Consider the following 23965-nt stretch of genomic DNA (forward strand, 5'->3'; position numbering starts at 1 on the left):
GGTGAAGACACTGAACTCTGTGCTTGGTGTGCAGGTGTGGGGTGAAGACACTGAACTCTGTGCCTGGGCCGCAGCTCAGCAGCTGCTGTGGGCTGGGGATGTGGCACAGGGTGTCACACAAGCGCCTCGGGGGCAGCCCCGGAGGTTTTCAGCCATCTCCAGCTGCGTCTCAGAGCTCAGGGCTGGGTGGCTCCTGACAGCCAAAGGGTGGCTCGGAGCTCTGGCTCACCCAGGCATTGAGAGCAGGTCCCTGGAGGAAAGGAGAGGAGGCTGGGGCTGGCAGGGTGACACTGGAGGGAGGAGATGCCCCTGGCACTGCTCTCATCCCTCTTTGTGCCCTCCCCTGCCATGTCACTGTCACCTCCTGCATTAGTCCGGAGGTGACGCCTCTCCTGGTCTGACCCCCAGCCCCGAGGTGACCCTCCTGCCCTGCCTCCTCCTGGCCCCTGGCAGAGGTGCCAGTGCTGTCCCCATCCTGTCTGTCCCTTCTGGAGCTGCTGCTCCTGCCAAGGCTCCTCTGTAACTCCACAAACTTTCCACCAGCGAGATGCGTGGGGAAGGGGGAGAGCGCCGCGATAATTGAAAATAAATGATGCATTCTGTGAAATAAATGTTCTGGTGCAGCCAGCTTGCTGCAGAGGGTTGTTTGTTTGTTTGTTTATGTAGTTAGATAGTTAGTTTGTTTTTCTTCCTAGAGTTCAGAGGTGCCTGGGAGAAGGGGCTTGGTAGGAAAGGAATGGCACTGCCAGGCTGGTGGGGATTGGCTTCCACTTGTGTTTTGGGCTGTGGGCTGCAGTGAGGGCCTCTGGAGTGGGATGGGAGAGTCAGGTGGGGGGTCCAGAGCAGGAAAGGCTCGTTCTGGGCCGTGGCAGAGCTGCCTGGGCTCAGTGCCCACATCAGGATGAGGGAATGGCTGTCCTTTCTTGCCACTGTGAGGATGCCCCAGGTCTGGCACAGTGTCCTCTGTTTAATGTCCATCCTCAGGCCATGGCCACGCCTCTGCTGAGCCTCCTGCAGCTCTGAGCCACCAGGATCTGTCCTCTGGTGGGAATTTGGGCTGGCCCTCAGTGACCAGAGCCCTGCTGCTGCCCTGCTGAGGTGAACACAGGTGAAGCAAACAGCCCCTCTGCCCCAGGTGAGTTTGCTTTGAGATGTTCCTCTGGTGAGGATTGACTCTTGACACAGCTGTTTGTTATGGGAAGAGGCTGCATTTTCCTGGGAGATGTTGGATTTAACCAGGAACACGAAACTCTCTCCTGCCTTGGATCCCACACATCACTGGCTGACCATCTCGTGGTTCTCATGCCTTGATAAGACTTATCCTGGATTATTATTTAGCTGCTAATTAATCTTGAGAGTGATGTAAAGGCTTTGAACTGCTGTTTGAAGATTTGAGCGGATGGTTTTTGCTCTTGTCAGAGAAGGAGGGATTTGGAGCCGAGATCCCAGCTCTGAATGACATTAAGATGCTGTGCCCTGACAGGTCGGAACAGCTCCTGCCTGCCTCTGCTGCCAGCACCTGCGGGGGCCCTGCAGGACAAATCCCCCCGGGAATCAGGAGCACAATGGTGCCTGGGGACAGGACAGTAGCCAGGTGACACTGCCTGGGGAGGGACAGCAGCCAGGTGACACTGCCTGGGGATGGACAGCAGCCAGGCGACACTGCCTGGGGAGGGACAGCAGCCAGGTGACACTGCCTGGGGATGGGACACCAGCCAAGTGACACTGCCTGGGGAGGGACAGCAGCCAGGTGACACTGCCTGGGGAGGGACAGCAGCCAGGTGACACTGCCTGGGGAGGGACAGCAGCCAGATGACACTGCCTGGGGAGGGACAGCAGCCAGGTGACACTGCCTGGGGATGGGACAGCAGCCAGGTGACACTGCCTGGGGAGGGACAGCAGCCAGGTGACACTGCCTGGGGATGGGACACCAGCCAGGTGACACTGCCTGGGGAGGGACACTCCCTGTCCCAGAGTCAGACACCAACAGGAGCCTCTGGGTGAGGTTTGGAGTTACCAGCCCAGCCCATTCCTTCTCCCACAGGCATTTTCCCTGATACCTCCTGGTGCTGAAGGACAGCTCAGACGTCTCATCAATCACTGCTGATGATGGAGCTGTGGCACCGAGCTCCCCGTGGCTGCTGCTTCCCCAGCCAGGGATATTTTTCCTATGCTGCTCCCTGAAAACTGGGAAAAAACTGTGTCCCCTCGGAGCTGTAGCTTGTGAAAGATGCTCCTTCTCTGTTCCAGCCTCTCATTCCTGCCCATGTGGCACACACTGAGCTGTGCCCCCGCAAACCTGCACCTTTTTAAAAAACATTTTTCTTTTCTTCGTGCTTGTCAGGACCGAGGGCAGCTCCACAGTGGGTTGATCTGCTGCTGCATTGATCCGGCAGAGGCTGGGGGTGAAAACCCCACAGCCTCCAGACGAGGCCATAGGGCTTTTAGGATGCAGTTTTCCCAAACTCTTGTCCATCACAAAGCAAACAAACACCCCCAGCTTGAGGCAGCTGGCTCAGGGGTGAGCATCGATCTCTGGCTGCTGGGTGAGACCCAGCCAGAGCCCCAGCAGTGTCAGGAGGCAGCTCCAGCCCTCCCAGCTTCCAGTCACGGGGCTGGGAAGGAAACTCAGCCTGCTCAGGAATCAATGGTTTGACATCTGCTGTCAGCCTTCTGACACCCAGCCCCGCCACTGAGGACCCCAGCAGGAAGCCTGGTGGATCTCAGCTTGTTTTGGTCTTAATCTGACCTGGTTTTGTGATAATGTCATCATCCATCACTGCCTGGGGTTGTGGGGAGGGGAGGTTAAACTCCTCCCTCACGCTCCACCGCTCCCCTGCCACCGCTTTATCTCTGCAGAAGCTGCATTCGAGTGCAATTCACTTTGTTATTAATTTCTTTTACACAGAGGCTTTTCAAGTGCCTGGGAGCAGGGCTGGTGTCACGGGAGAGGCTGCACAGCCCAGCAGCAGTGCTGGAGTGCAGTTTGAACAGCCAGCTCCTCCAAGGGCAGCAGGCAGGGAGCTGAGAGCCTGCATGGTGAAACAGCCCCGTGGAGATGGCTCTGGGCTGCAGGACTTCTTCCTCAGCAGCTGCCAGGGCTGGATCAGGGATGGGATTGCACCCCATGGAGATGTGCTGCCCCAGGGACTCGGTGCAGCGTGCTCCAGCTCGATGGTGGCAGCTCAGGGCTGGGTGTCCCTTCTGCAGGTGATGTGGTGTGAGCCCAGCGCTGGAGGAGCACCTGCAATGCTGTGCTGGCCCTTTCTCAGCTGAAATCCCCAGCGAATCCACCCACACGGGGCTGGAGAAAAGCTGGTGGAGAGCCAGCAGCCTGGGGGGGCCTGGGAGGGGGTCCTGAGGTACCCCAAGGTACCACTGTCCCCCCAGCCCACCCTGCCATGGCTGGTGCCGGCTCTGGGTGTGCTGGGACCCTTCCTGTGGGTTTTACGTGCTTTTAATCTGGTAGCGAAACTAGATTGCAAAACGTAATAAATGGGAGGTTTAATCAAACCCAGCCAGCCAGCACTGATGGAAACTTGGTGGTGGAAGAAAATATCGCATTTTTGTTTGTTTATCTCCCCCTGTGCTCCTGGGGCGATATCCTGGCTCTCCTGGGGGGGGATCCTCGTGCTTGGTGGCACCGGGGGGCACAGGCTGGATGTGGGGCCACTGCAGTGGGGTCACTGCCAGCCACCAGCTCCCAGACCCAGCCCTTGGCTGGGATTCCCAGCAATGGGATCTTCCTGCTGCCCCTGCTCTCCTCAGGAGGAGGGTCTCACATGGTACCCCCATTCCAGGAGCTGGTGTGGGGCTCAAGCCCTCCATCCCACATTTCCTATCACCCATGGAAGCACCAGGATCTGGTCTTAGGGTGTCTCCAGCTCTTGTCTGCCTAAATCTTAGGTATCACGTGGGAAGGCTGAGCGTCTCCCCAGGCTGGGAACAGCCCTGCCAAGGGTGGGAGTGAAGATAAAACCCCAGGTTTCACTGGCTCTGGATGAGGGCCAAAGCATTCCAGTGTCCAGCTGGTTGATGTGGCTGGGAATGAGGAGAGACTCCGCATTTTCCCGGTGCATCAAAGCCCTGGGAAGGCACTGGATCAGCAGCAGCGGGGCCAGCTGCTCCCGGAGCTGCCGCCTCTCTCCAGATGGCTTTTCTCAATGAAACCTCTCCCAGAAATAGCTGCGCACTCGGCTCTGCAAATAGCTCCTCTCCTGAGCAGGGGAGCAGCGTCCTCCGTGTCCCTTCCACCCTCCCGAGTGCCTCGGCACTGACTCCCTTCCCCGGAGCTCCTCTGCCTGCAGGGAAACGGGGATGCGCTGCCTTTGAGGAGCTGGCAGGCTGCTCAGGCAGCCCCACCGGGAGGGATGGCTGGTGGCTTCCAGGGCAGGGCAGGTGGCCCTGGGGACACAGCACATGGTCCCTCTGCCACGCTGGCCAGGCATCACCACCCGCAGCTGCTGTGCTGCCTTAAGGCCCTTTTTATATGCTTGTTGTGCCACCGTAAAACGGGGGAATACAATCTTCTCTGTAGGTTTAACCCATTTATTAATAGTCTGTAATGTCAGTAATAGCTCATCCATAAATCTGATCTTAAGAATTTATGGGGCAAATATTCCGGCGCCGTATTAAAGACACAATTCATAAATGCCTGTAAGTACCAGCTCGGCGGCAGCAGGAGAGAGTTATCCTGGGGGAGGGAAAGGTGGTGAGCTCAGCCCTCCACACAGAGCCTCCACAATCTTTGGGAAGTAAATTATGGGAAGGATGGGCCCCTCCAGCCGGGAGATGCCCATGGTCCCCGAGGGTCCCATCCCTGCAGGCTCCTGGCCCCCCCAGCCCTCTCCCCGGGGACCCCAAAATCTGCCATCACCTCGTGCCCAGCCCAGGGTGAAGGTATTTGCCTCTGGAGTGCGGCGGGTGTAATTGCTAATCAGATACAGGCAATCAATCCACGCCGCTGGGGAAGGGCTGCTTCCCTGCTGAAGGTGACTCCTGCGGGAATTCAGATTTAAAAATAAAGGCGATAGTCATCAGCGGTTCATTAAATTGGCATCAGGCTCATTTGCACTCGGTGAGGGGATGAGGAAGAGGTGGCTCTGTCGCCTCCCCTGCCCTCGCTCTGGGGTGTCCGCAGGAGACGCTTCCAGTGGGATGAGGCTCCTGGGAGCCCTCCCTGATTTATTCCTCCTGTCCCGGTGTTGCTGCAGTCATGAGTCAACAGTGCGGTGCATTTAAATGCAGACCATCGTTATCCGTCATTAAAAGCTCTGTCGGCACCCGGGCTGCCCGGAGAGAGTCAGGGACACACGGGACACACGGGACACCCTGCCACATCTCTGGGTCAGGCGCTGACAGCCCATTGTCCCCGGGGGTGGCCAGAGCTGGGAGGGGAGCGCAGGAGAAGCAGGCCTGGAGGGCACGGGGTGCAGCCGGGATGCGGGGACAGGAACCAACACGGGCCAAGGATGCTCGAGGGCGGGCTGAGACCCCGGAGCCTGCAGGGATCCTTTGTGGACTCACAGCCCATCCTTCCCAAAGATGGACCATCCCAGCAGGGCCCAAATGCTGCTCCCAGCAGGGTTTCCCATCCCTGGGAGCGGGCAGTGATGCCTCTCCAGCTGCTCCATGTCCTCCATCACCTGCCAGGCACAAAAGTGGCTGTAAAATCATCCCACAGCACCTCTCCCTGCTCCACACCCGGGGCTGGGGGGTTTCCATGAGCCCAGCAGGACGCAGCCCCTGTGCTCCTCCTGAAATCCCAGCGTGAGCAGAGCTGCTGCTGTCACTCTTGGCGATTCTTCCCGGAGGAGGGCAGGGAGTGAGGCAGAGCAGCTTCGGTAGCGGTGTTGATTCACGGCTGGTAATTTAATTAAGAGAGAAACGAGATCAAAAAGGGACGGTATTAAAAAATAAATCAGGTGAAGGGAGTGGAGTTCCTTCCTTTAATTACGGCGTGGATTTGTAACGGAGAGAGACTCAACCACAAAGGAAAGAAAAGGTGTCAAGTGGAGAGACACCTTCCCTGGTTAATTACTGCCAACGGGGAGGGGGTGGCTGGGCCGGGTTGCTGAGCTGGAAAGCCTCTGGCATTCCCAGTGATGCTGACGGTGCCTGGGGGCGCAGCCCAGGATCCTGGGGGTGCTGGGCAGTGAAATGGGGCGGGGGCGCTGAGAGCAGTGGGGGCAAACAGCGGTGGCCAGGGCGAGCCCGGTTTTGGGGACCGCGGGCTGTGCCATCAGGGACCGGGGCCGGGCTGGCAGCAGCCCGATTTGTGCAATAATTAATTCTCCTTTGATCATCTGCTGTGTAAATCATCAGTGGCCAGGAGTTAATCATGCATATGAAATGAAACCTTCTCCTGCCTTAATGAGCGCTGAATCGTGACCGGCATCTGTTTACTCCTGACACTTTCATCTCTTTGACAGGCTGAGCAATCAGTTGTTTCCAATAATCTCCTTTTTATTCTATTTAATATATATATATATGTCTGAGAGCAAGCAGCATTTTACTTCATACCCCTGCTCCCAGCGTCATTCCCCTAATCTTTGTTTTTTAGTCTCAGGCGAGGATTTGTTTCTGTTTCTGGGAGCGATGCGAGGGCTCTGCAGGCACCCAGCTCCTCGCTGTCCCAGCCAGGATGGTGCTGGTGGCAGGATCCTTCCTCCCCAGCTGCTTTGGGGCTGGGCTTTGCACAGTTAACAGCAAACAAGAAGCCCCGTTCGAGCATTTCCGCCTCCATCTACCTGGAACGAACCGCAATTAATCCACCGGCTGCGCCGCCAAGGCAGCCTTGTAATTGGATTAATTAGAGCGGAGCTGGCGGCCACACTCGGGGGGTTTGGCCCTGGCTGCAGCCTCCCCCAGTGGTGGGATCTGTGGGATCCATGGGATCCGTGGGATCCATGGGGTCTGTGGGATCCATGGGGTCTGTGGGATCCATGGCGTCCATGGGATCTGTGGGATCCATGGGGTCCGTGGGATCCATGGGGTCTGTGGGATCCATGGGGTCTGTGGGATCCATGGGATCCGTGGGATCTGTGGGATCCATGGGATCCATGGGGTCTGTGGGATCCATGGGGTCTGTGGGATCTGTGGGATCCGTGGGATCCGTGGGATCCATGGGGTCTGTGGGATCCATGGGGTCCATGGGATCCGTGGGATCCATGGGATGTGTGGGATGTGTGGGATCCATGGGATCCATGGGGTCTGTGGGATCCATGGGATCCGTGGGATGTGTGGGATCCATGGGATCCATGGGATCCGTGGGATCCATGGGGTCTGTGGGATCCGTGGGGTCTGTGGGATCTGTGGGATCTGTGGGATCCATGGGGTCTGTGGGATCCGTGGGATCCGTGGGGTCTGTGGGATCCATGGGGTCTGTGGGATCCATGGGATCCGTGGGATCCGTGCTGCTGGGCGCTGGGGGATGCCGAGGCAGCGCTGATGGAGCTGGCTGATGGCTCAGCGAAATGCCCCTGCCCGCTAATTGGGGTTGATGAGGCGGGCTGGTTAACGGGGCTTGTAAGAGGCAGCAGGGGCAGAGGGGGCTGTGGGTGGGCTCTGCTATCGCCCAGAGGACCCCGAGGAGGAACCAGGAGGCTGTTAAGGCAGGTGGGGCACGGAGGCACCTTGCCCATCACCCCTGGCTCTCTGAGGGGCCCCGGGTGGTGCTGACTCTGCCCCAGGTTTTGGGGAGAGGGAGATGGAAGAGGAATGCGGGTCCTGCAGCAAGGCTGAGTAGGACAATCCTGGCCGTGCCAGGACATTCCAGACAATCCATTCCCATTCCATTCCTGCTGCTCCTGTGCCAAGCCCGGTGCCCGTCTGCCTGGGGGAGAGGTGGGGGACAGATCTGCAGGGATGTGGTGCCCCTAGGCACCAGGAGCATCCCTAAAGGCTGTGGGAGGATGCCAGCCCTGCTGTCCCTGAGCTGAATTTGGTCTAACCTGGCTCAGCTGGAAACCAGTGGCCACGGGGGATTTACAGCAATTGCCTAAATCAACTGGAAAAACCCTCTGGAGAGCTGAAGCTCCCTGTGCCAGGGGCTGCAGGAGCACTGAGCTGGCTGCTGGTGCTTTTGAAACCCTCGGAGCAATCCTCACTGGAACAGGGTTATCTTCAGCTCACCAGAGCAGTAAAAGCCACCCCCAAAGTGCTGAGAACAGGCTCTGCACCCTAAACCATGCAGGCCCCAGGATCCCTGCTGGGGGGAGCCAGGACCCAGCAGTGCAGCACCAAGCCAGCTCAGGATGCCAAGGAGGTGATGACAGCAAGGCACGACACAGCCTCTAGGTATTCTATTCCTCCCTTTCCCCAGAAGGAAGAACAAAATCCCACCAGCTCCCTCATTCTCCAGAAAAAAATTAGTTTTGTTTTTTCTGAGATGAATCAGCCTCCCCAGGAGGCAGCTGGGGTGAGGTGTAGGATGCAGCCCCTGCGTTCTCCAGGTAATTGGAGGCTGAGGAGATGTCTCAGGAAGGACATCAGGCCTGCTGCAAGGGGAATGGGGGTCTCTGGCCAAGCAGGAAGGGTTTGCCACAGCCCTGGGCTCATCCAAGCTCCCAACAACAGGGCAGAGAACCCTCCCAAGAGTCAGGCACACCCAGATACCCCAAACAGCTCTGGGGCCCATGGGAGGTCCTTGCCCCACCCTGGCTGGAAGATCCTCAGGGATCTGCTGTGACCTTTGGGCAAGCTCCAGGATCTGTCAGTTCCTGACCCAGCTCGCAAACCAGCCCGAACAGTGACAGCAAGGTCAGCGAGATCTGGGGCCCCTGGACACGTCCCTTGTCACATCAGTTCCTGCAGCACACTTGGCTGTAATTTAGCCTGGTTTAATTGTGCTTAAATTAGCCCCAAATGGAACAGCACTGCAGCTGCGCTCAAAAATATATAAAATTACAGCACACTAAAACATTTTCACGTTTCATTAGTGCATCTTAATGGGAAGTGTCTGCTCCCCAAACTCTCTGTTTACTCTCCAGAGCAGTAAAAGTTTACACATTAGCACTTGTGCTGCCCATTAGCACTGCAAAATGCTCTGTGTGCTTTGCAGGGGCAGCGCCGCTCCCCACACCGCTGGGAAAATGAAAATTCAGGGGAGTGGGTGCTCTGCTGAGGCAGCTGTGCATGGGTGGGAGCGATCCCACCCCACGGGAGAAGCACCAGAGCCCTTTCCCGGGATGGTGCTGCCTGTCCCCCCGGCTCCAGCTTTCTCCCAGGCAGGGTAATGCCTCCAATCCAAATCAGGAAGCTTTTTCAGTGGAAGCAGCATTTTAGTAGAAGCCTATTTAACGCTTAGGCTGACGCCCTCGAGTGCTTTATTTTAAAGCATTTTTGTTCTTCTCCATTATCAGTAATAGTCTGTAAAAGCCAAAATGCAGCACTTTGCTCCTTCCTGCTCCATCCCCCTGTGGTGTGGGCAGCCCTGCAGGGCAGGGGCTGAGGGGGCTCCTCTGTCCACCTCTCCCACTGCCCCAGCACAATAATCCAGAGGGGGGGAAAATCCAGGGGGAAAAACTCATCGAGAGGTGATTGCATGGGGTCAAACTTGTCCCATCAGCGTTCCCAGGCAGATTTGATTAAATTCCTTTGGTCTTGGGCAGCGTTTTCCGGGGGGCTCACACAGTGAAATGAGTTTTAAGATCTGAACCCAAAGTGAAAGGGTGGGGATTGTCCCTTGTCCCTGTCCCACCTTAGCCAGATCTCTGCTTCCCTGGGGAGATGGGCTTCTGTGCAAGGGGTGCCCAAGGAAGGGGGAGCTCGAGAATTGGGGAATCCAGACCCAATCCTGCCCCTGACCTGGCTCATGGATCAGTGCAGGGAGGCGCTGGAGGAAGGGAAGCAGGAGCTGGGCTGTCACTGGGAACTGGGGTGAGCAGGGAATGGAAACATCTCAGAGCCGGCTTGGAGGAGGATGCACACCCTGAGTCTGACCCCTTCCACCTTCCCCAAGCTGGAGGCCAAAGCCGGGTGCCTTTCCCTTCTGCAGCCCAAACTTGTGCTGAGCATCCCCAAAATCCCTGCTCCAGCCAGACCCGAGGCAGATCCGGCCGAGCTGCCAGGCAGCAGGCAGAGGGGCTGTGGGTGTGATTGGAGGCTGCTAATTGCCAGCGAGAGGAGGGCAGCGAGAGGAGGGCAGCGAGAGGAGGGCAGCCCTGCTCCCCCCAGCTCCGGGCCACATCCTGGGGGCCCCGGGACCTTCTGCCTGCGCCCCCCGCATCCCAGCGAGGAGCTTTGCTCCCTCTCTGGAAAGCCGGGCCGTGTCTCTTCTGCTCGGCCGCACGTGGCTGCGGGGCTGTGTCCCCTCTGTCCCCTCTGTCCCCTCTGCCAAAGGCTGACCTTTCTGCGGTGGCACTCGGAGAGCAGCGGCGGCTGCTCAGCTTTGCCTCGTGGTCCCCCGGGGCCGGCTCGCCTCCACGGCCACTGCCACTCACAGGGGAAAAAAATCACATTTTCAGCTCCAACCCTCCATCCGCCTTTCCAGTCTGGAGCGTTTTTAGAGCCAAAGGGAAGGAAAGGACGTGGCCTGGCTTCCCTGCCTCCCTCTGCTCCCGTTCTTTCATTCCGCTCTTCCCGGCGGCTGCGAATGGCTTTGCCTGGGAACGCTCCCAGTGCCCATCCCTGCGCCTTCTGTCCTTCTACTGCCTGAACATCGGGCCAGGCGGCTTCTGTGGCTGAGCAGGGAGGGAAAAAGGCTTTTGTTGGAGCAGACGCGTGGGCAGGTGAGCTGCAGAGCCCCCTCCTGCCCGCAGAGAAGCCGGATTCCACCGTGGCCAGCACAGAAAGGCGGGGTGGGACACACCTGGTCCTGGGGAGGGGGACACGGGGGCTTGGCAGATCCACCTGGAGATGATGGAGAGGCACCCTGAGATCCAGGGGCTGGCTGGGGGTGTCCCAGCCTGCGCTGGTGCTGCTCCATCCTGGTTTTACACACTCAACCCCCCAGGTTTCCCTCTTCCCTGCACAGGCACAGCGGAGCCAGCGCTGATGGAGGGGACGTGGCATCCTCATCCTTTATCGACCCAAACAAGGGGAGCACAGGCCCTCCCCCCCAGTATCAGCCCCAGCAGCCCCCTCACACCAGGCCCAGCATCCTGAAGCCCCTGAGCTGGGCACTGATGGATGACCCTTGTGGATGGTGGGTGCTCCCCAGTGTCCTCTTGGTGCTCTCCAAGGGAGGCTGCAGCTCCACCTCCCACTGCCCTTATTGACTGCCTGCAGAAACGTGGGCAGGGTGATGGAGGGAGGGGACAGGCTGGTCACTGCCACCATCCTGTGCCCAAAGGGCCAGCACAGCCTTGCAGCTGCCCCAGGGCCGTGGGTTTCCTGTGGGTAGAGAAAGGAAGGAAAAAAACCAACAAAACAAAACAAAAACCAACACAAAAAAGGACTCCTTTGGTGCGTGCCTTGAGCTTGGATGCACCTGGATATGGAGACAGGCAGAGCAGGACACTCAGGTGCTGAGCTCCAGGGCTGAGGGGTCAGCCAGGAGCCTTGCAGGGAAAAAAATGCCATAAGACAGGTATTTTCCCCTAGAAAGGTGGTGAATTCCCTCTTGCCACAGTTTGATTCTGCAAAATGCATTTACCAGGCTAAAGATGCTCCAGCAGCAGCGTCCCACCATCATGTGAGGGTTTTTCCCAGCTTGGCACGCAGTTCACATTGTCCTGTGGCTGTTGCTGCTTCTTCACCCTGCAGGCCACTCCCCTCTCACCCCTTTATTGGGAAATCCAGTTTGGATCCAGCCCCATGGAGCATCCTCTGGACAGGTCCATGGCCCAACCAGTTCAGAGTCCATCCACATCTCCCACAGCTTCCAAAGCAGAGCATCACCTCTCCTCCTTCTCCTCTTTTTCCTCCTCCTCATCCTTTTTTCCCTCCTCCTGGCTGGCCAAAGCAGGCAGTGTCTTGCAGGACTCCCCTGCTGCCAGCCAGGGCTGAGGGAATAATTGGTCGGTGCTTCTGGAGTGCCAGGAGCAGAGGGCACTCACAGCCTTTGTTTATTGACTCTTGATGATAATGAATACTTCCAGTGTTAATTACTGACTTTCTGCCCTTGCAGTAAACCTGGTTGGCTGGGGAATGGGTGAGTGGTACCACACCAAAGGCACGTGGAGGTGGGAATGGGGTGGATTGAGCAAAACCAGGCTCTGGCTCTTCCCACCGGGTACAACTCAAATAAGAAAAAACAAAAAATAACACTCAACACTTAGAGAAAAATATTTGTGCAGCTCCAGAGCTCCAGGACAAGCCCAGCTTTCTTCTCTCTACTAGGGGGAACAGATTAAAACTTAATCCTAGCTAAACACATTTTCTCCTTTCCCTCCCTCGGGGTACCTCCTGCACACACACAGTTTCCTCCTGCTGATCCCTGCTTCCCTTGGCTCTGGGCTTGTCCTCCTCAACAGCAGCCCAACACCCACAGTGGGTGTTCACCAGAGCAGGGACCCCTCTCTTTTCTCCAGACCCTCAAAATCAAAGCCTGTGTGTGGGAGGGGATGAGGGCACGGGGCCCTTTAAGTGTGGAAGAGGGAAAAGCAGGAGAAGGCACGGCTGGAGTTCCTCTGTCCCCGAGCCAGGTGGGTCCCTCTCTCATTTCCCAGGGGGTTTGGATGCTGGGGGGAGGTTTTGGAGGTCAGGAGGGTTCTGGATGTTTGATTGTGGGGTTGTAGGGCTGCAGAGCCAGGTGTGACAAGTAGGGCTGGGGGCCAGGAGCCTCAGGGAGAGCCCAGTCTGCAGCTCCCCATGCACAGGGGGCAAGCCCTTTGTGTCACTTAAAAAACCCCAAATAATGAAAGAAAAGCTCTTTAAGGAAGATAGTATTTTATTTTTATTTTATGCTATTATATTTTCATTTATTAATATCTTCTGATTAAGAAGAAAAATGCAATTATCCTTTAAATCCCAGTTTCCCTGTTCCCATCCCAGGACTCCCTCGCTGTGCTACAGTTTATTACAAACATTTGAACCTGGCAGAGCCCCACGTTACTGCTGGAGCTGTAAATAACCCAGGCTGGCATTTATGGCACTCCCATGGGTGAGTGACTGCGGGCTCTGTGCTGCTGGCAAACATTGGTCCCATCCATCCATCCCATCCAGGGATGCCGTGGCCTTGTCCACCCCCACGGGACCAACCCCACAGCCCCCACAGGGACCCCAGCCCCAGTTCAGACAAGTGTTGACAATGCCACATGGGGTAATAGACACACCAGAAGCACACAGCATCCTTTCTGCTTATGATCTAGTGCTTTTTCTGGGTATCTTGTAATGATTTCTCAGGCTGTTTATTTATGAGACAATTTATTACTGCGCAGTTATTCTATAGCAGGGAAGTCTATTCCTGGGAGCCTCAGTTAACCGAGCCAATTGCTTAATTGGCTCACTGATGTCTCCACAAGGTACGCCAGGAGAGAGGGCTCTTGTAATGATCACAGCCTTCCTCCTGCCCACACACCACCCGTGCTGCTAATTTAATAGTGCAAACATTTATTATTCCTTTTATTTGGGACTTAGGGCGATCAGAGCCACTCCGGGATCGCTGGTGGAAGGGGATGAAATGCCCTGGAGTGCCACTGGTTGCAGCTGGGGGTGGTTGGGCTCATCCTGCAAAGCCCAGGGGATGGTGATGCTTGCAGGGTGTGTGGTTAATGAAGCACCAGCCGAGGGTCGGGGCTGACAGTGCCCGTGGGGCTCCTGCCTGACCCTCACCCCACGTTTGGGGCATTCACCAACAAATCAGAGCGAGATTGGGGTGTGTGTGTGTGTACTTAGAGCTGCTCGTTATTTACCGAGTTCAATGTGCTCTGAAGGGGGAACAGGTTCCTAATGAACAGCCTGTGTTCTGTGGAAATGACTGGAAGGGCCAGAGCTTGGATTTGCTTGGGTGGGGAGTCCCTGTCCAGCCGCAGGAGGAGAGCTCTGTGCCAGCGGTGACTGTCCTGGGGCTGCTGTGTGTGCCCTCCCGACCGCGCTTTCACAGCGCGGCACCTCTACACCTCTCAAGCCTTTTCTCCTGCTCCTCCTGCCCTTTCCTGGCTGTGACTGTCCCTGGAGGATCCCCGCTCTGACATCTGCTGCCCGCGGCATGTGCAGCGTGCCCTGGGCTAGGGCAGAGCCGCAGCTCCGAGCCGGCCTTTCCCCGGCACGGCCCCTGGGCGGTTTCCCGGGGGGAGCAGCCTCCCAGCGAGCATCTCTGCGCTCTGCATGGACGCTGTCCTTCCCTGTCGGCTTCTCCGGCGTTGTCTGGCAGAGCTGACGGTGTTTCTATAAGCCCTGCTGGATCCGTGCCCGCTCTCCCTGCCGCCTCTCCTCCAGCATCCCTCTCCAGCCGCCCGCGGCACAAAGCCGGGCCCGTGCTGCGGGGACAGCGCTCCTGACCCCGGCTGGCAGCGGCACCGAGGGGCCAGGGAAGGAGGAGCTGGCAAACAACGCCGCCAGAACCAGCCTTCTGCTAATGTTGTATTTGTCGCAAAGAAGCGATTAAGTTTCCCCATGATTTTCCTTCTTCTCCGGCTCCCACCGCCTATTGTTCCTGGCTCCATTATCCCCCCGCCGCTTACATAAACGTATCATGCGGGTTTCTGAGGCACAATAGAGACAGTCTCATTCATCCAAGGTCACCAGCTTTTACTTGCGCTTCAAAGCATGTGGCAGAAGAAGCGTTTTCTCCTAAAGACGTTTTTATTGTACTCAGCGCAGAGGCTGAGGGAAATCGCAGCGCTGCGCTTGCACCGCCCCAGCTCTTCTTCCCTTCCCACGCGTCCGGTCCTGGCGGGTCAAATCCTGCCCTGCAAGGTGAGGAATTGTTTTCCGTGCTGGCTGGGACCCCGCTGTGGGATTCCCAGCCTGCCACTGCACCGGAGCCAAGGAACTGCATGCTCCATCCTTGCCCCTTCTCAGTTAAATGGGAAGGGAGGCGAAGAGGGGGGAGAAAACAGGGTTATATTTCAAATTCTCCGTCCCATATGGCTCTCGGTGTGGACGAGTTACAGAGCGGTCTCTACGGCCTCCTGCTGCTTTCTCCCTCAGCTGTGGCTCCAGGCTCTCTTCTCTGGTGTCTGCTTGGGACCGGGCAAACACGAAGGCTACTGGCAGCCGCTGTGGGGGGACGGGGACTCGCTGTGCCCGGGAGGCTCTGTGCCCCCGAGCCAGCAGCGAGCTGGAAGTGGCCTCTGGGCTGGGGAAGGAAGCGATGGGGATGGCGCACGGACGGTCCCGGGGCTGCGAGGGGGTGAAAGCCCCGCAGGAGGCACCGGGCGTGGGGAGCGGCCCCGGCCCGAGCGGGGTCGCGGTTCCCCCGGAGCCGCCCCCTCCCCGGGCTGGGCTCCGCCGCTCCGGGCGCAGCTGCGGCGGGGGCGGTGCCGGGGAGGGGACGGCGGCGGGGCCGGCCCCTCTGCCCGCCCCGCCGGCACAAAACGGGAGGCGGGGGCGGCCGGGGCCGCACTCCCCGCAGCGGGCCGGGCTGCGGGCCGGGCCGAGCGGCGCGGGGGATGTAGCGCTCAGCACCGCGGACAGCGGCGGGGCCGGCCCGGGGCTGCCCGTGGGGCCGGGGGCCATGGCCGGCGTGCAGCAGGGCGAGAAGCAGCTCTTCGAGAAGTTCTGGAGAGGCACCTTCAAAGCCGTGGCCACGCCGCGACCCGAGAGCATCATCGTGGCCAGCATCACCGCCCGCAAGCCGCTGCCCAGGTAAGGGCTACCGGGACACGGGAGGGGGCTCTGGGAGGAGGCCCTGCGTCCTTCTCTAGTCCCCTTCCCACCTTAAAGAGAGTGCGGAGAGTGGCCCCCCGCTGCCAGCAGCTGGTGGCTGGAGCACCCCGGGCTCCCTCCCCATGCCTGAGGCTGGGGGATGCCGGCTGGCTGAGCCCCCTCCCTGGGCAGGTGCTGTGCTCCAGAGCAGGGCGGGTTTGGGAAACTTTGCCTCGGTTGTGCTTGGAGCCTGGGAGCTGGCTGAGCCCCACGGGGAGAAGGGTGAGGGTCTGCAGAGCTCTAGCTGGGCTCCGGAGAGGGGGCAGTGGTGGGGGGCATCAGCTGGGAAGTGTGACCAGCTCCCTCCCTGCTGTGCAGAGCCCTGGGGTGTGTGTCCCGCCGGTGGCCTTGTCCCGTGTCAGCCCTTCACCTGGGACCTTTGGGAAGGGGAAGCCTGGGGAGGGAAGCAGCCCCCTAGGGCTGGACCCTGCCTTGTCACCGAGGGGAGGCTGGTGCCCCCCAGGGACACGGAGCCAGGTCACTGCCATGGACCGGGACAGCTCTGGGCATGGTGGCCCCCACGTCCCACAGCCAAGCACTCTTGGCTTTGCTCACCCAGTACCTGTCCTGTCCTCCTGCTCCAGGAAAGTCACTGCCCCCGTGTTTTGTCAGAGGCTGAGCAACAGAGAAACCTATGAAAAGAGGTGAGGAGGCTGCAGGAACCCCTTGAGCCTCTCTGCCAGGCTGTCTCACAGGCAAAGGTCCATGTGGCTTCTTCACAGCCACACACTCTAATTTAGACCAGCTTCATTTTGCTGACGGTCTCGGTATTTGTTAATAATATCCTGTTTGTGCTGCTTTTGTAAAGAAAGGACGCTCTTGCTGCTTCTCCTCTCTCTTTGCTCTGGTTTTCCTCTGCCGGCTTCTGCCCAGCTGTTGTGGGGAACCAGCCAAAGTTCTGTGGAGGTGCTGCTGTAAGGGGACGGAGAGGGCAGAGAGAGGGGCTCGCTCTGCAGGAGCCTGGATGTCCCCAGGGGGCTCAGCAGGGAGGGGAGAATGAGCCATTTCGGATGCTTCCTGTGCCAGTGGAGGCTGTGAGCCGCAGCAGCAGTGGGGATGGGGGTCCCTTCTGCCCCTGCAGCTGCTGAGCGTGAATTTTTCTAATCTCTCCGATTTCCATTAATCTGGGTAGGAAAATGGGAAAGGCATGGCTTCGGCCTCCAATGGAGAAGAGCAACTCTTGTTTCCACAGGCAGCGTTTGCAGGGCTTTGTGGTGGAGAGGAGCCACCGTGTTTCTCTCCATCTCTGCATCGGGTATGGTCGGCACCTGAAGGGCTGAGGGCTGCCTTACACACACACTCCTGCCTGAAGGTGCCTGAGTGAGCCGTGCTGCTTAAATATCTTGCAGTTGGAGGTGTAATAAGACAACAAATCCGGGTTTTGGGGAAATACAACCAGCCTGGGTGCCAGGAATGATGCCTGGCTCTATCTAGCCAGCGGTTTGGATTGCGCAGACATCCTGCTGGGGCTGAGCACCGCGGCTCGGGTTGTTTGCAGATCCATTAAGAAGTTCCCAAATGCGTGCACCTCTCCGCGCTGTTGGTAGTGACAGCTCTGGTGGGAGAGAAACAATCCAGGAGCTCCCGGCACACAGCGAAACGGCCCCGCCAGCTCGGCTTTGCTGCGGTTTGCACCTCGGCACAGCAGATCCAGGTGCCCACGCCGGGCTGTGCCACTGCCGGGTCAGCGGAGCCTGGCTCCTTCTGTCCCTGCGGTGTGACCGCCGGTCAGACCCGGGGATGTTCCCTGCGGTGTGACCGCCGGTCAGACCCGGGGATGTTCCCTGCGGTGTGACCCCCGGCTGGGTCCGGGGATGTTCCCTGCGGTGTGACCCCCGGCCGGGCCCGGGGATGTTCCCTGCGGTGTGACCCCCGGTCAGACCCGGGGATGTTCCCTGCGGTGTGACCCCCGGCCGGGCCCGGGGATGTTCCCTGCGGTGTGACCCCCGGCCGGGCCCGGGGATGTTCCCTGCGGTGTGACCCCCGGTCAGACCCGGGGATGTTCCCTGCGGTGTGACCCCCGGCCGGGCCCGGGGATGTTCCCTGCGGTGTGACCCCCGGCTGGGTCCGGGGATGTTCCCTGCGGTGTGACCCCCGGCTGGGTCCGGGGATGTTCCCTGCGGTGTGACCGCCGGTCAGACCCGGGGATGTTCCCTGCGGTGTGACCCCCGGCTGGGTCCGGGGATGTTCCCTGCGGTGTGACCGCCGGTCAGACCCGGGGATGTTCCCTGCGGTGTGACCCCCGGCTGGGCCCGGGGATGTTCCCTGCGGTGTGACCCCCGGCTGGGCCCGGGGATGTTCCCTGCGGTGTGACCCCCGGCCGGGCCCGGGGATGTTCCCTGCGGTGTGACCCCCGGCCGGGCCCGGGGATGTTCCCTGCGGTGTGAGCGGCTGCACAGAGCGGGGCCAGCCCTGCGAGCATCACCCCGGGGTCGGCGGGGCTCACCCTGTCCCAGGCACGGAGGGGCTCTGCCAAAGGCTGCGGGGACAGAGGTGCTGCGGTCCCCAGCTCTTCGCATCGGTGCTGCCGGCTCGGCTCGCATCCCGCAGGGCTCTGCCAGGAGCCCGAGGCTGCCGTCTGGGCAGGATCACACCTCGGAGATGCCAGATCTCACAGCCTCAGGGGCTTTGCTGCGGGTCCCCACTGGGCTGCACAGGGATGTCCCCAAGCTGGCACTTGGCTCGTAGTCCAGCAATAGCCAGAGCCAGGCTCCCGCTCCCCATCCGTGGAGAGAACAGAACCAAGGCTCGCAGCAGCTCCTCTCGCACTGGTTTCCGTGCCTGGCTCCGCTCTGGGTTTGTGTTTCCGGAAGGTTTCGCTGCGCCACTGTTTGGATCAGCCTCTCTTCCCGACGATACCCCCGGCTAATTTAAGAGCAAATGACTGTGGTGCCAGAGAGGAGATGGGGAGACCAGTTAGCCAAATGAAATATTAAGATGACCATCTGGATTCCTGTTTTCTCCCACACTTGACAGCTGGTCCCCTGCCCTGGATCCGGCCCCATGCTTCCCACAGCAGTGGAGATGCTGCCATGGTTTCTAGGCCAGTGCTGCCCACCTCCCCATCAGTTTTCCTGGCTGAGCCTGTGCCCTTGTGGAGGGTCAAGTGGCTCAGCTGTGGCATGGGGGGTCCTGCCAGGGACCCCCTCCAGTGTCAGTAGCCCAAAGCCATCTCTGCAGGGTGCCCTGAGAATGGCTCAGGGCTCAGTCCTGCATCCTTGTGGGGCAGCGATGGGGTTCCCTGGACAGAAAGTGATCTGTTTTCCTCTTGCCCCATCCCTCACTACTACCTTCCTGCTGCTTCTGCAGGTAAAGCCTCTTCCAGCTAAATTCTCATCAAGCTGTCTTGAAGGTTTGGAGGGTTAAAGCTCTGCTAAACCCACGGTTCATCTGGAACAAAAGACTACATTAATACCTTCCCTCCTGCTCCTGCTGGGGCTGGGGGGGCATGAAATCCAGCCCCCCGGACAGCTTTGTGCCCAGAGCAGAGCTCTGCCAAAGTAAATGGATTATTGACCAGTTTGCACTGTGAAAGGCAAAACCGAGGTGATGGGGAAAGGGGCTTTTCCAATTAACCTTTTCCCACACAGGGCCTGGCAGGGCTTTGCTGTGCAGCTGAGGGTGAGGGACTGGGTGGTGAGGGGAGGCTGGGAAAGGCTGGGGCTGACCCAGAGCTTGCCTTTGCAGGGGAATTGTTCCAGCATACGTAAAATCCCAGCGTGGGATTTGAGGGGGTCTTGCACCCAGTGTGCTGGGGAGGGATGGGGTCAGGGAGCACCTACCCTGCCCTGAGCCCCTCTGCCAAACCAGGGTGCCCTCAGGCTCTCTCACTGGACCATGAGGATGGGGTTTTGGCTCTGGTGAACTGAAGCTGCTTTGAAAATCAGCTGTGCTAAGGAGCCACCAGCCTCTGCCCAGCTTTTGGGGATGGGTATGAGCACCACGCTCTGGCCCCCAGCCCCAGAGCAGGATCTGCTCTCCTCCTCCTGGGCTGGGCTTTTGTCTGCATCTCTTCCCTGGCCGTGACCTCGGCCACAGCGCAGGGCTGGGAGCCCCATCCCACTCGGAACCCTGATTCCTCCCAGCAGAAGAATTTTGTCAGCACCAGTGCCAGGACCTGTGGATATCCCGGCAGGAGATGCTCCAGGATATCCCCGGGAACTGGAGCTGGTGGGAGTCTGGGGCCTCGCAGGATGATTCTGGCGGTGGTTTAGTTCTCTGCTGCCCCACTGCTGTTGGCACGAGCTGCTCTGTCCCCAGAAACTCGGCCAGAATCCGCTTTTGGGCACTCCGGGGCTGTGGCCTGTGGGTGCTGGTGTCAGCTCCTGGGGCAGCCGGTGATGCCGAGTGAGGGCTGGGGGAAAGGAGGCTCCTGCATCCCTCCCTGCCAGATGGTCTAAGTGGGTCACATCAGGGCAGCGCTGGGGATTTGTGCTTTAACCCTTAATCCCCCGGGATGCACGGTGCGCGGAGGGGGAGGGATGTGCTGCTGAAGTGGGATTAAGCCATAGTTTGCCTTTGCGGTGATCTTGGAGAGGAGTCCGGGTGCTGCTGCAGGCGTGCTGGGACAAGGGTGACGCGTCCTCCCCGCTGCACTGGGACAAGGCAGGAGCAGCCACGGCGCTGCCTTTGGAGTCTCGGAGAGCAGAAAGCAGCTGCGGCTCTCCCGTGGCCTTTGCCGTGACTTTGGGCCATCCCAACCTCTGGCTTCCCCAGCCACCCTTTGGTGGCCGCGAGTCCCCGGCGGGCTGGCGGCCCCTCGGCGGGGCGCTGGGGTGTGCTGCCGGGGAGGAAGCCCCGCTGGCAGCCCTGCAGTGCGGATAGCCCCCCACTCCCGGTAATCCTCCCCCTTGTTGGCCGGGCATCTGTTCCTCGGGAAGAGGCGGCGGGGAGCGCCAGCCGCCTGGCTGCCATCTGCTGCCTCCATCCCTGCGAGCCCAAGTGCTAATGAGCCCGTGGCCCCGGCCCAAGACGGGGGGAGAGGGGCTTGAAAAGAAAAGCGAGGAGGGAGAAGAAAAGCCCCTTCCTCGGAGGGGCTGTCAATAGCGAGGCTTTTGTCTGCCCCTGCCCTCCGGCTCCAGCTGGACGGCGCTGGGAGCAGGGAGAGCTAATTAGGCAGCTCGGGAACTGCCGGGAGGCTGGGGGCAGCTGAGCGAGGGGAAGAGCTGGGAATGCCCGCAGGACCTGCTCCCTGCTGCTCGCAGAGCCTTCATCATCCTCATCCTCCTCCTTTCCGCCGGCCCTGTCCATCTGCCTCTCCTCCGGACTGGTGCTGGGCACCGTGACCCTGCTGGGAAACGCTGGGATTTTGGGGACGGGGCATTTCTGACCCGTCAAAGTCCCCTTGAGAGCTTTGCTGAGCTGTGCCTGGGGCCCAAACCGTGGCTGCAGCTCCCACGCTCGCCACCGAGAGCACGGGCACAGCCTGGCCTGGCTGCTGAGAGTGAGGGGTCACAGCAGCTGCTGAGGAAATGTGGGATGAGGGTCTCCCTAAATCCGGGATTTGCTGCTGCCCCAGCCCTGGCCGAGGGGGAGCTGTAGTGTCCACTCTGCCGGGGGAAGCACCGTGTCCCATCTCTTCGGATGAGGGATGAAGTCAGGTGGAAGGAAGCAAAAGGGAGGACAATTCCACTGGCTGGCTGGAGGATGGTTTTGTAGAAATATTTGATTTCACCCTTGAACAAACCCACTGAAAACACTGCCCTGGCTGCCAGGGCACCACGCCTGCAGATGCTGGGGGTGCTGGGTTTGTGAGGGTAGCACTGGTGGGCTCTGGCACCTCTGGCTGTGCTGACCATGGGATCCCCTCCCTGGCTCAGCAGCATCCCAGCACTTGTGTGAGGCTGGCTCATGGAGTGTGGAGAACCATGCCAGTGTGAAATACAACAGTTTAGGGTTGTGCAGGGCTGGGGTTCATCCTTGCCTGGCTCAGGTAGCAGCACCAGCTCCAGCCAGTCCCCATCCCTGCTTTCATCCCATCGCTGGAGAGGCAGGAGAGCAGGACACTTGAACCTCCCACACGTGTTCACACACCTCCTGCAAAGTCCTGCTAATGAATATTTAGGGCTGTGAGGTCCTAAATAATAAATAGCAGTGATGACCTTGATGACAGGGATTGGTAAGGAGCTTCTGCCCAGCACCAGCTCCTGTGGCTGCTCGTGTCTCCTTGCTGTCACCATCCTGCCCTCATTGTCTGGGACAGCCTGTCCTGCTGCAGCTTGACCCCAGAAAGGGCCTCTGCAGATCCCAGTCTCACTGTGTGTAGGGGTCCCCTCCCTCTCCAGGCTCCCTGGGCTTGGGAGATTTCCCTGGCCTTCCTACCCTTTCCTTCCTACCCCTTCCAACATCTCCATGGCTGGTGGCTGTGCCCTTCTATACCTCCATTTCTCTATAAGCTGGACTTACCAAGTGTAACCCCCGCATCAGTGAAATGAAATCATTTCATGCATGACCACCCTTTCCTTTTCTATCCTTTTTTTTTTTTTCCCCCCATTTTCTCCCTGTGGGTACTGAAACCTCTTCATCATTGCAAAGCCTGACCCAGGCCAGAAAATCCCACCGGTGTTTCAGCTGCAGAGGGTGCCAGGGCTTCTGCTGCACTGGCATGAGCCCCCAGGGGCTCTTTGCCGTTCTGAGACTGGGTTTGCTGTGACCCACAGATCTTCCCTGTGACCCACACACAGCTCCCACCTCCTTGGGTCCTGCTCTGGCCCCAAATCCCTGGCAGTGCCATCAGCTGGAAAACAGGGCTGGTTTTGATGCCTGGATTGGAGCCCTTTGCAGGGAGAAAGGCCAAATCCCAGGAGCCAGCTTGTGTTTGCAGCTTTGCTTGATGATTTCATAGGTGTCTGCAAAGGCACAGAGGTTGTGGTGCCCGAAGTCTGGCGGGAGTGCTGGGTCCCAGCAGCAGCACAGCATCCGGAGCAGGGCGCGGATCTGGCACGAGCGGGCTGGACCATCACCCCCGGCAGCGTGCCAGGCACAGCACCACGTCTGTGCCACCATCTCCTGGCAAAGGCCACACTTTGAGACCCTCTGCGGGACACTGGGTGCTGCAAAACTGGCTCCTCCATCAGCCACTCGAGCTGAAAGCGCTGACAAACACGGGGAGTTTAAAAATAGCCGTTTCTTTCGCACGCGGCGGGAACGCTTTCCCTGCCAGCGCAGCAGGGACTGCAGGAAGGGCTTACAAAAAATAATGCAAGTGGCAAAAAAACCCTCTGTTAAAAACTGTACAGCCCACTTGAGGTGGGCTGAAATGAGCCCCTGGTCTGGAGGCAGCAAGGCATCACCAATGACCCGTTTGACTCTCCATGGTTAATTTATGTCTCGTCGTTAATGGAAGAAGAAGCTGAGCCGGGGGCATCTCCTCATTCACCCCCGAGTGGGTGCCTGGGTGGGCAGAGGGGACACTGTGGGCAGGGTCCTGCTGCCTGTGGGGCTGCTCTTCTCTCTCCTCTCTGGGGCAGGGGAGGCTGTGACTCGCTGGTATGGTCTGTAAGGGCTTCTGCTGCTGGGTTCCAGGGCTTGGGGTCAGGTGCCCATCTCGCAGCCCACAGGGTGGCTGAAATGCTCTCAGACCCACGGGCAATGGTGAGGAAATGGGTTTTTGCCACCACTAACATCAAATTCCAGCAGCTCATCATCCAGCAGGAACTTGATGGCACTTTGGCAATGGGCTGGTTGTATTGAATTTATCTCTGCCCACGTGTGGTGGAGGGTGACTGGAACAGAGTGGGGCAGGAGGCTGGGATTTGAGCTACATTACTGTCAGGATGAAGAATTAGCTACTGCCCAACAAGAGAAATATTTTTGCATTAAGAGAGATTTCACAGTTAAAGAGCTCCTGCTGCATTAATCTGTGGGTCAGCTGGAGCTGCTTTACAATCCCCTGCCCACCAAAGCTGTGCAAGTGTAACACCAATCTGTAAGAGCATGTAAATATGACAGAACTTATTCTCCACAGCTCCATCAGCTGCAGCCAGCGGAGCAGCCCTGCTCTGCCAGGGCATGGACGTGGCTGTGGCCCACAGGGTGCTGTTTGGGATTTGGGCAGATCTACCCCTGAGGCTGGAGCTTTGGTTCAGAGAACTTACTGCCTATAAAGCATTTGCCCTCTTCAAATCTCCCTGCTCCGATTGGAGCCTGGTCAGGATTGTTGTGATGGGGACAAGCAAGACAACTGGCTTCAGCTCTTCTTTGAAGGGATGGG

General features: G+C 58.9%; 1 protein-coding gene and 1 long non-coding RNA gene across 10 annotated transcripts in view; both read left to right on the plus strand.

The window, feature by feature from the left end:
* The first annotated feature begins 1258 nt into the window (after window positions 1–1258).
* LOC147649926 (uncharacterized) lies at window positions 1259–3513 on the plus strand. The gene is made up of 2 exons (XR_015277781.1): window positions 1259–1483; window positions 2045–3513. It is a non-coding gene; the product is annotated as an uncharacterized LOC147649926 (long non-coding RNA).
* Window positions 3514–15514: 12001 nt separating this feature from the next.
* SRRM4 (serine/arginine repetitive matrix 4) overlaps window positions 15515–23965 on the plus strand; it is a 46781-nt gene continuing 38330 nt past the window's right edge. For 3 of the 9 annotated variants that reach the window (XM_086855883.1, XM_086855892.1, XM_086855885.1), the window contains exon 1: window positions 15516–15693. In XM_086855883.1, coding sequence (XP_086712009.1) covers window positions 15563–15693 — 131 coding nt within the window. In that variant the 5' untranslated portion in view covers window positions 15516–15562. Of the gene's footprint in view, window positions 15694–23965 lie in introns of all 9 variants that reach the window. The other 6 variants (XM_086855886.1, XM_086855887.1, XM_086855890.1 and 3 more) reach the window with 3 other exon arrangements.

The sequence above is a fragment of the Cyanistes caeruleus genome, chromosome 18 (genome assembly GCF_971803275.1).
Source record: "Cyanistes caeruleus chromosome 18, bCyaCae1.hap1.1, whole genome shotgun sequence".
Taxonomy (NCBI): domain Eukaryota; kingdom Metazoa; phylum Chordata; class Aves; order Passeriformes; family Paridae; genus Cyanistes; species Cyanistes caeruleus.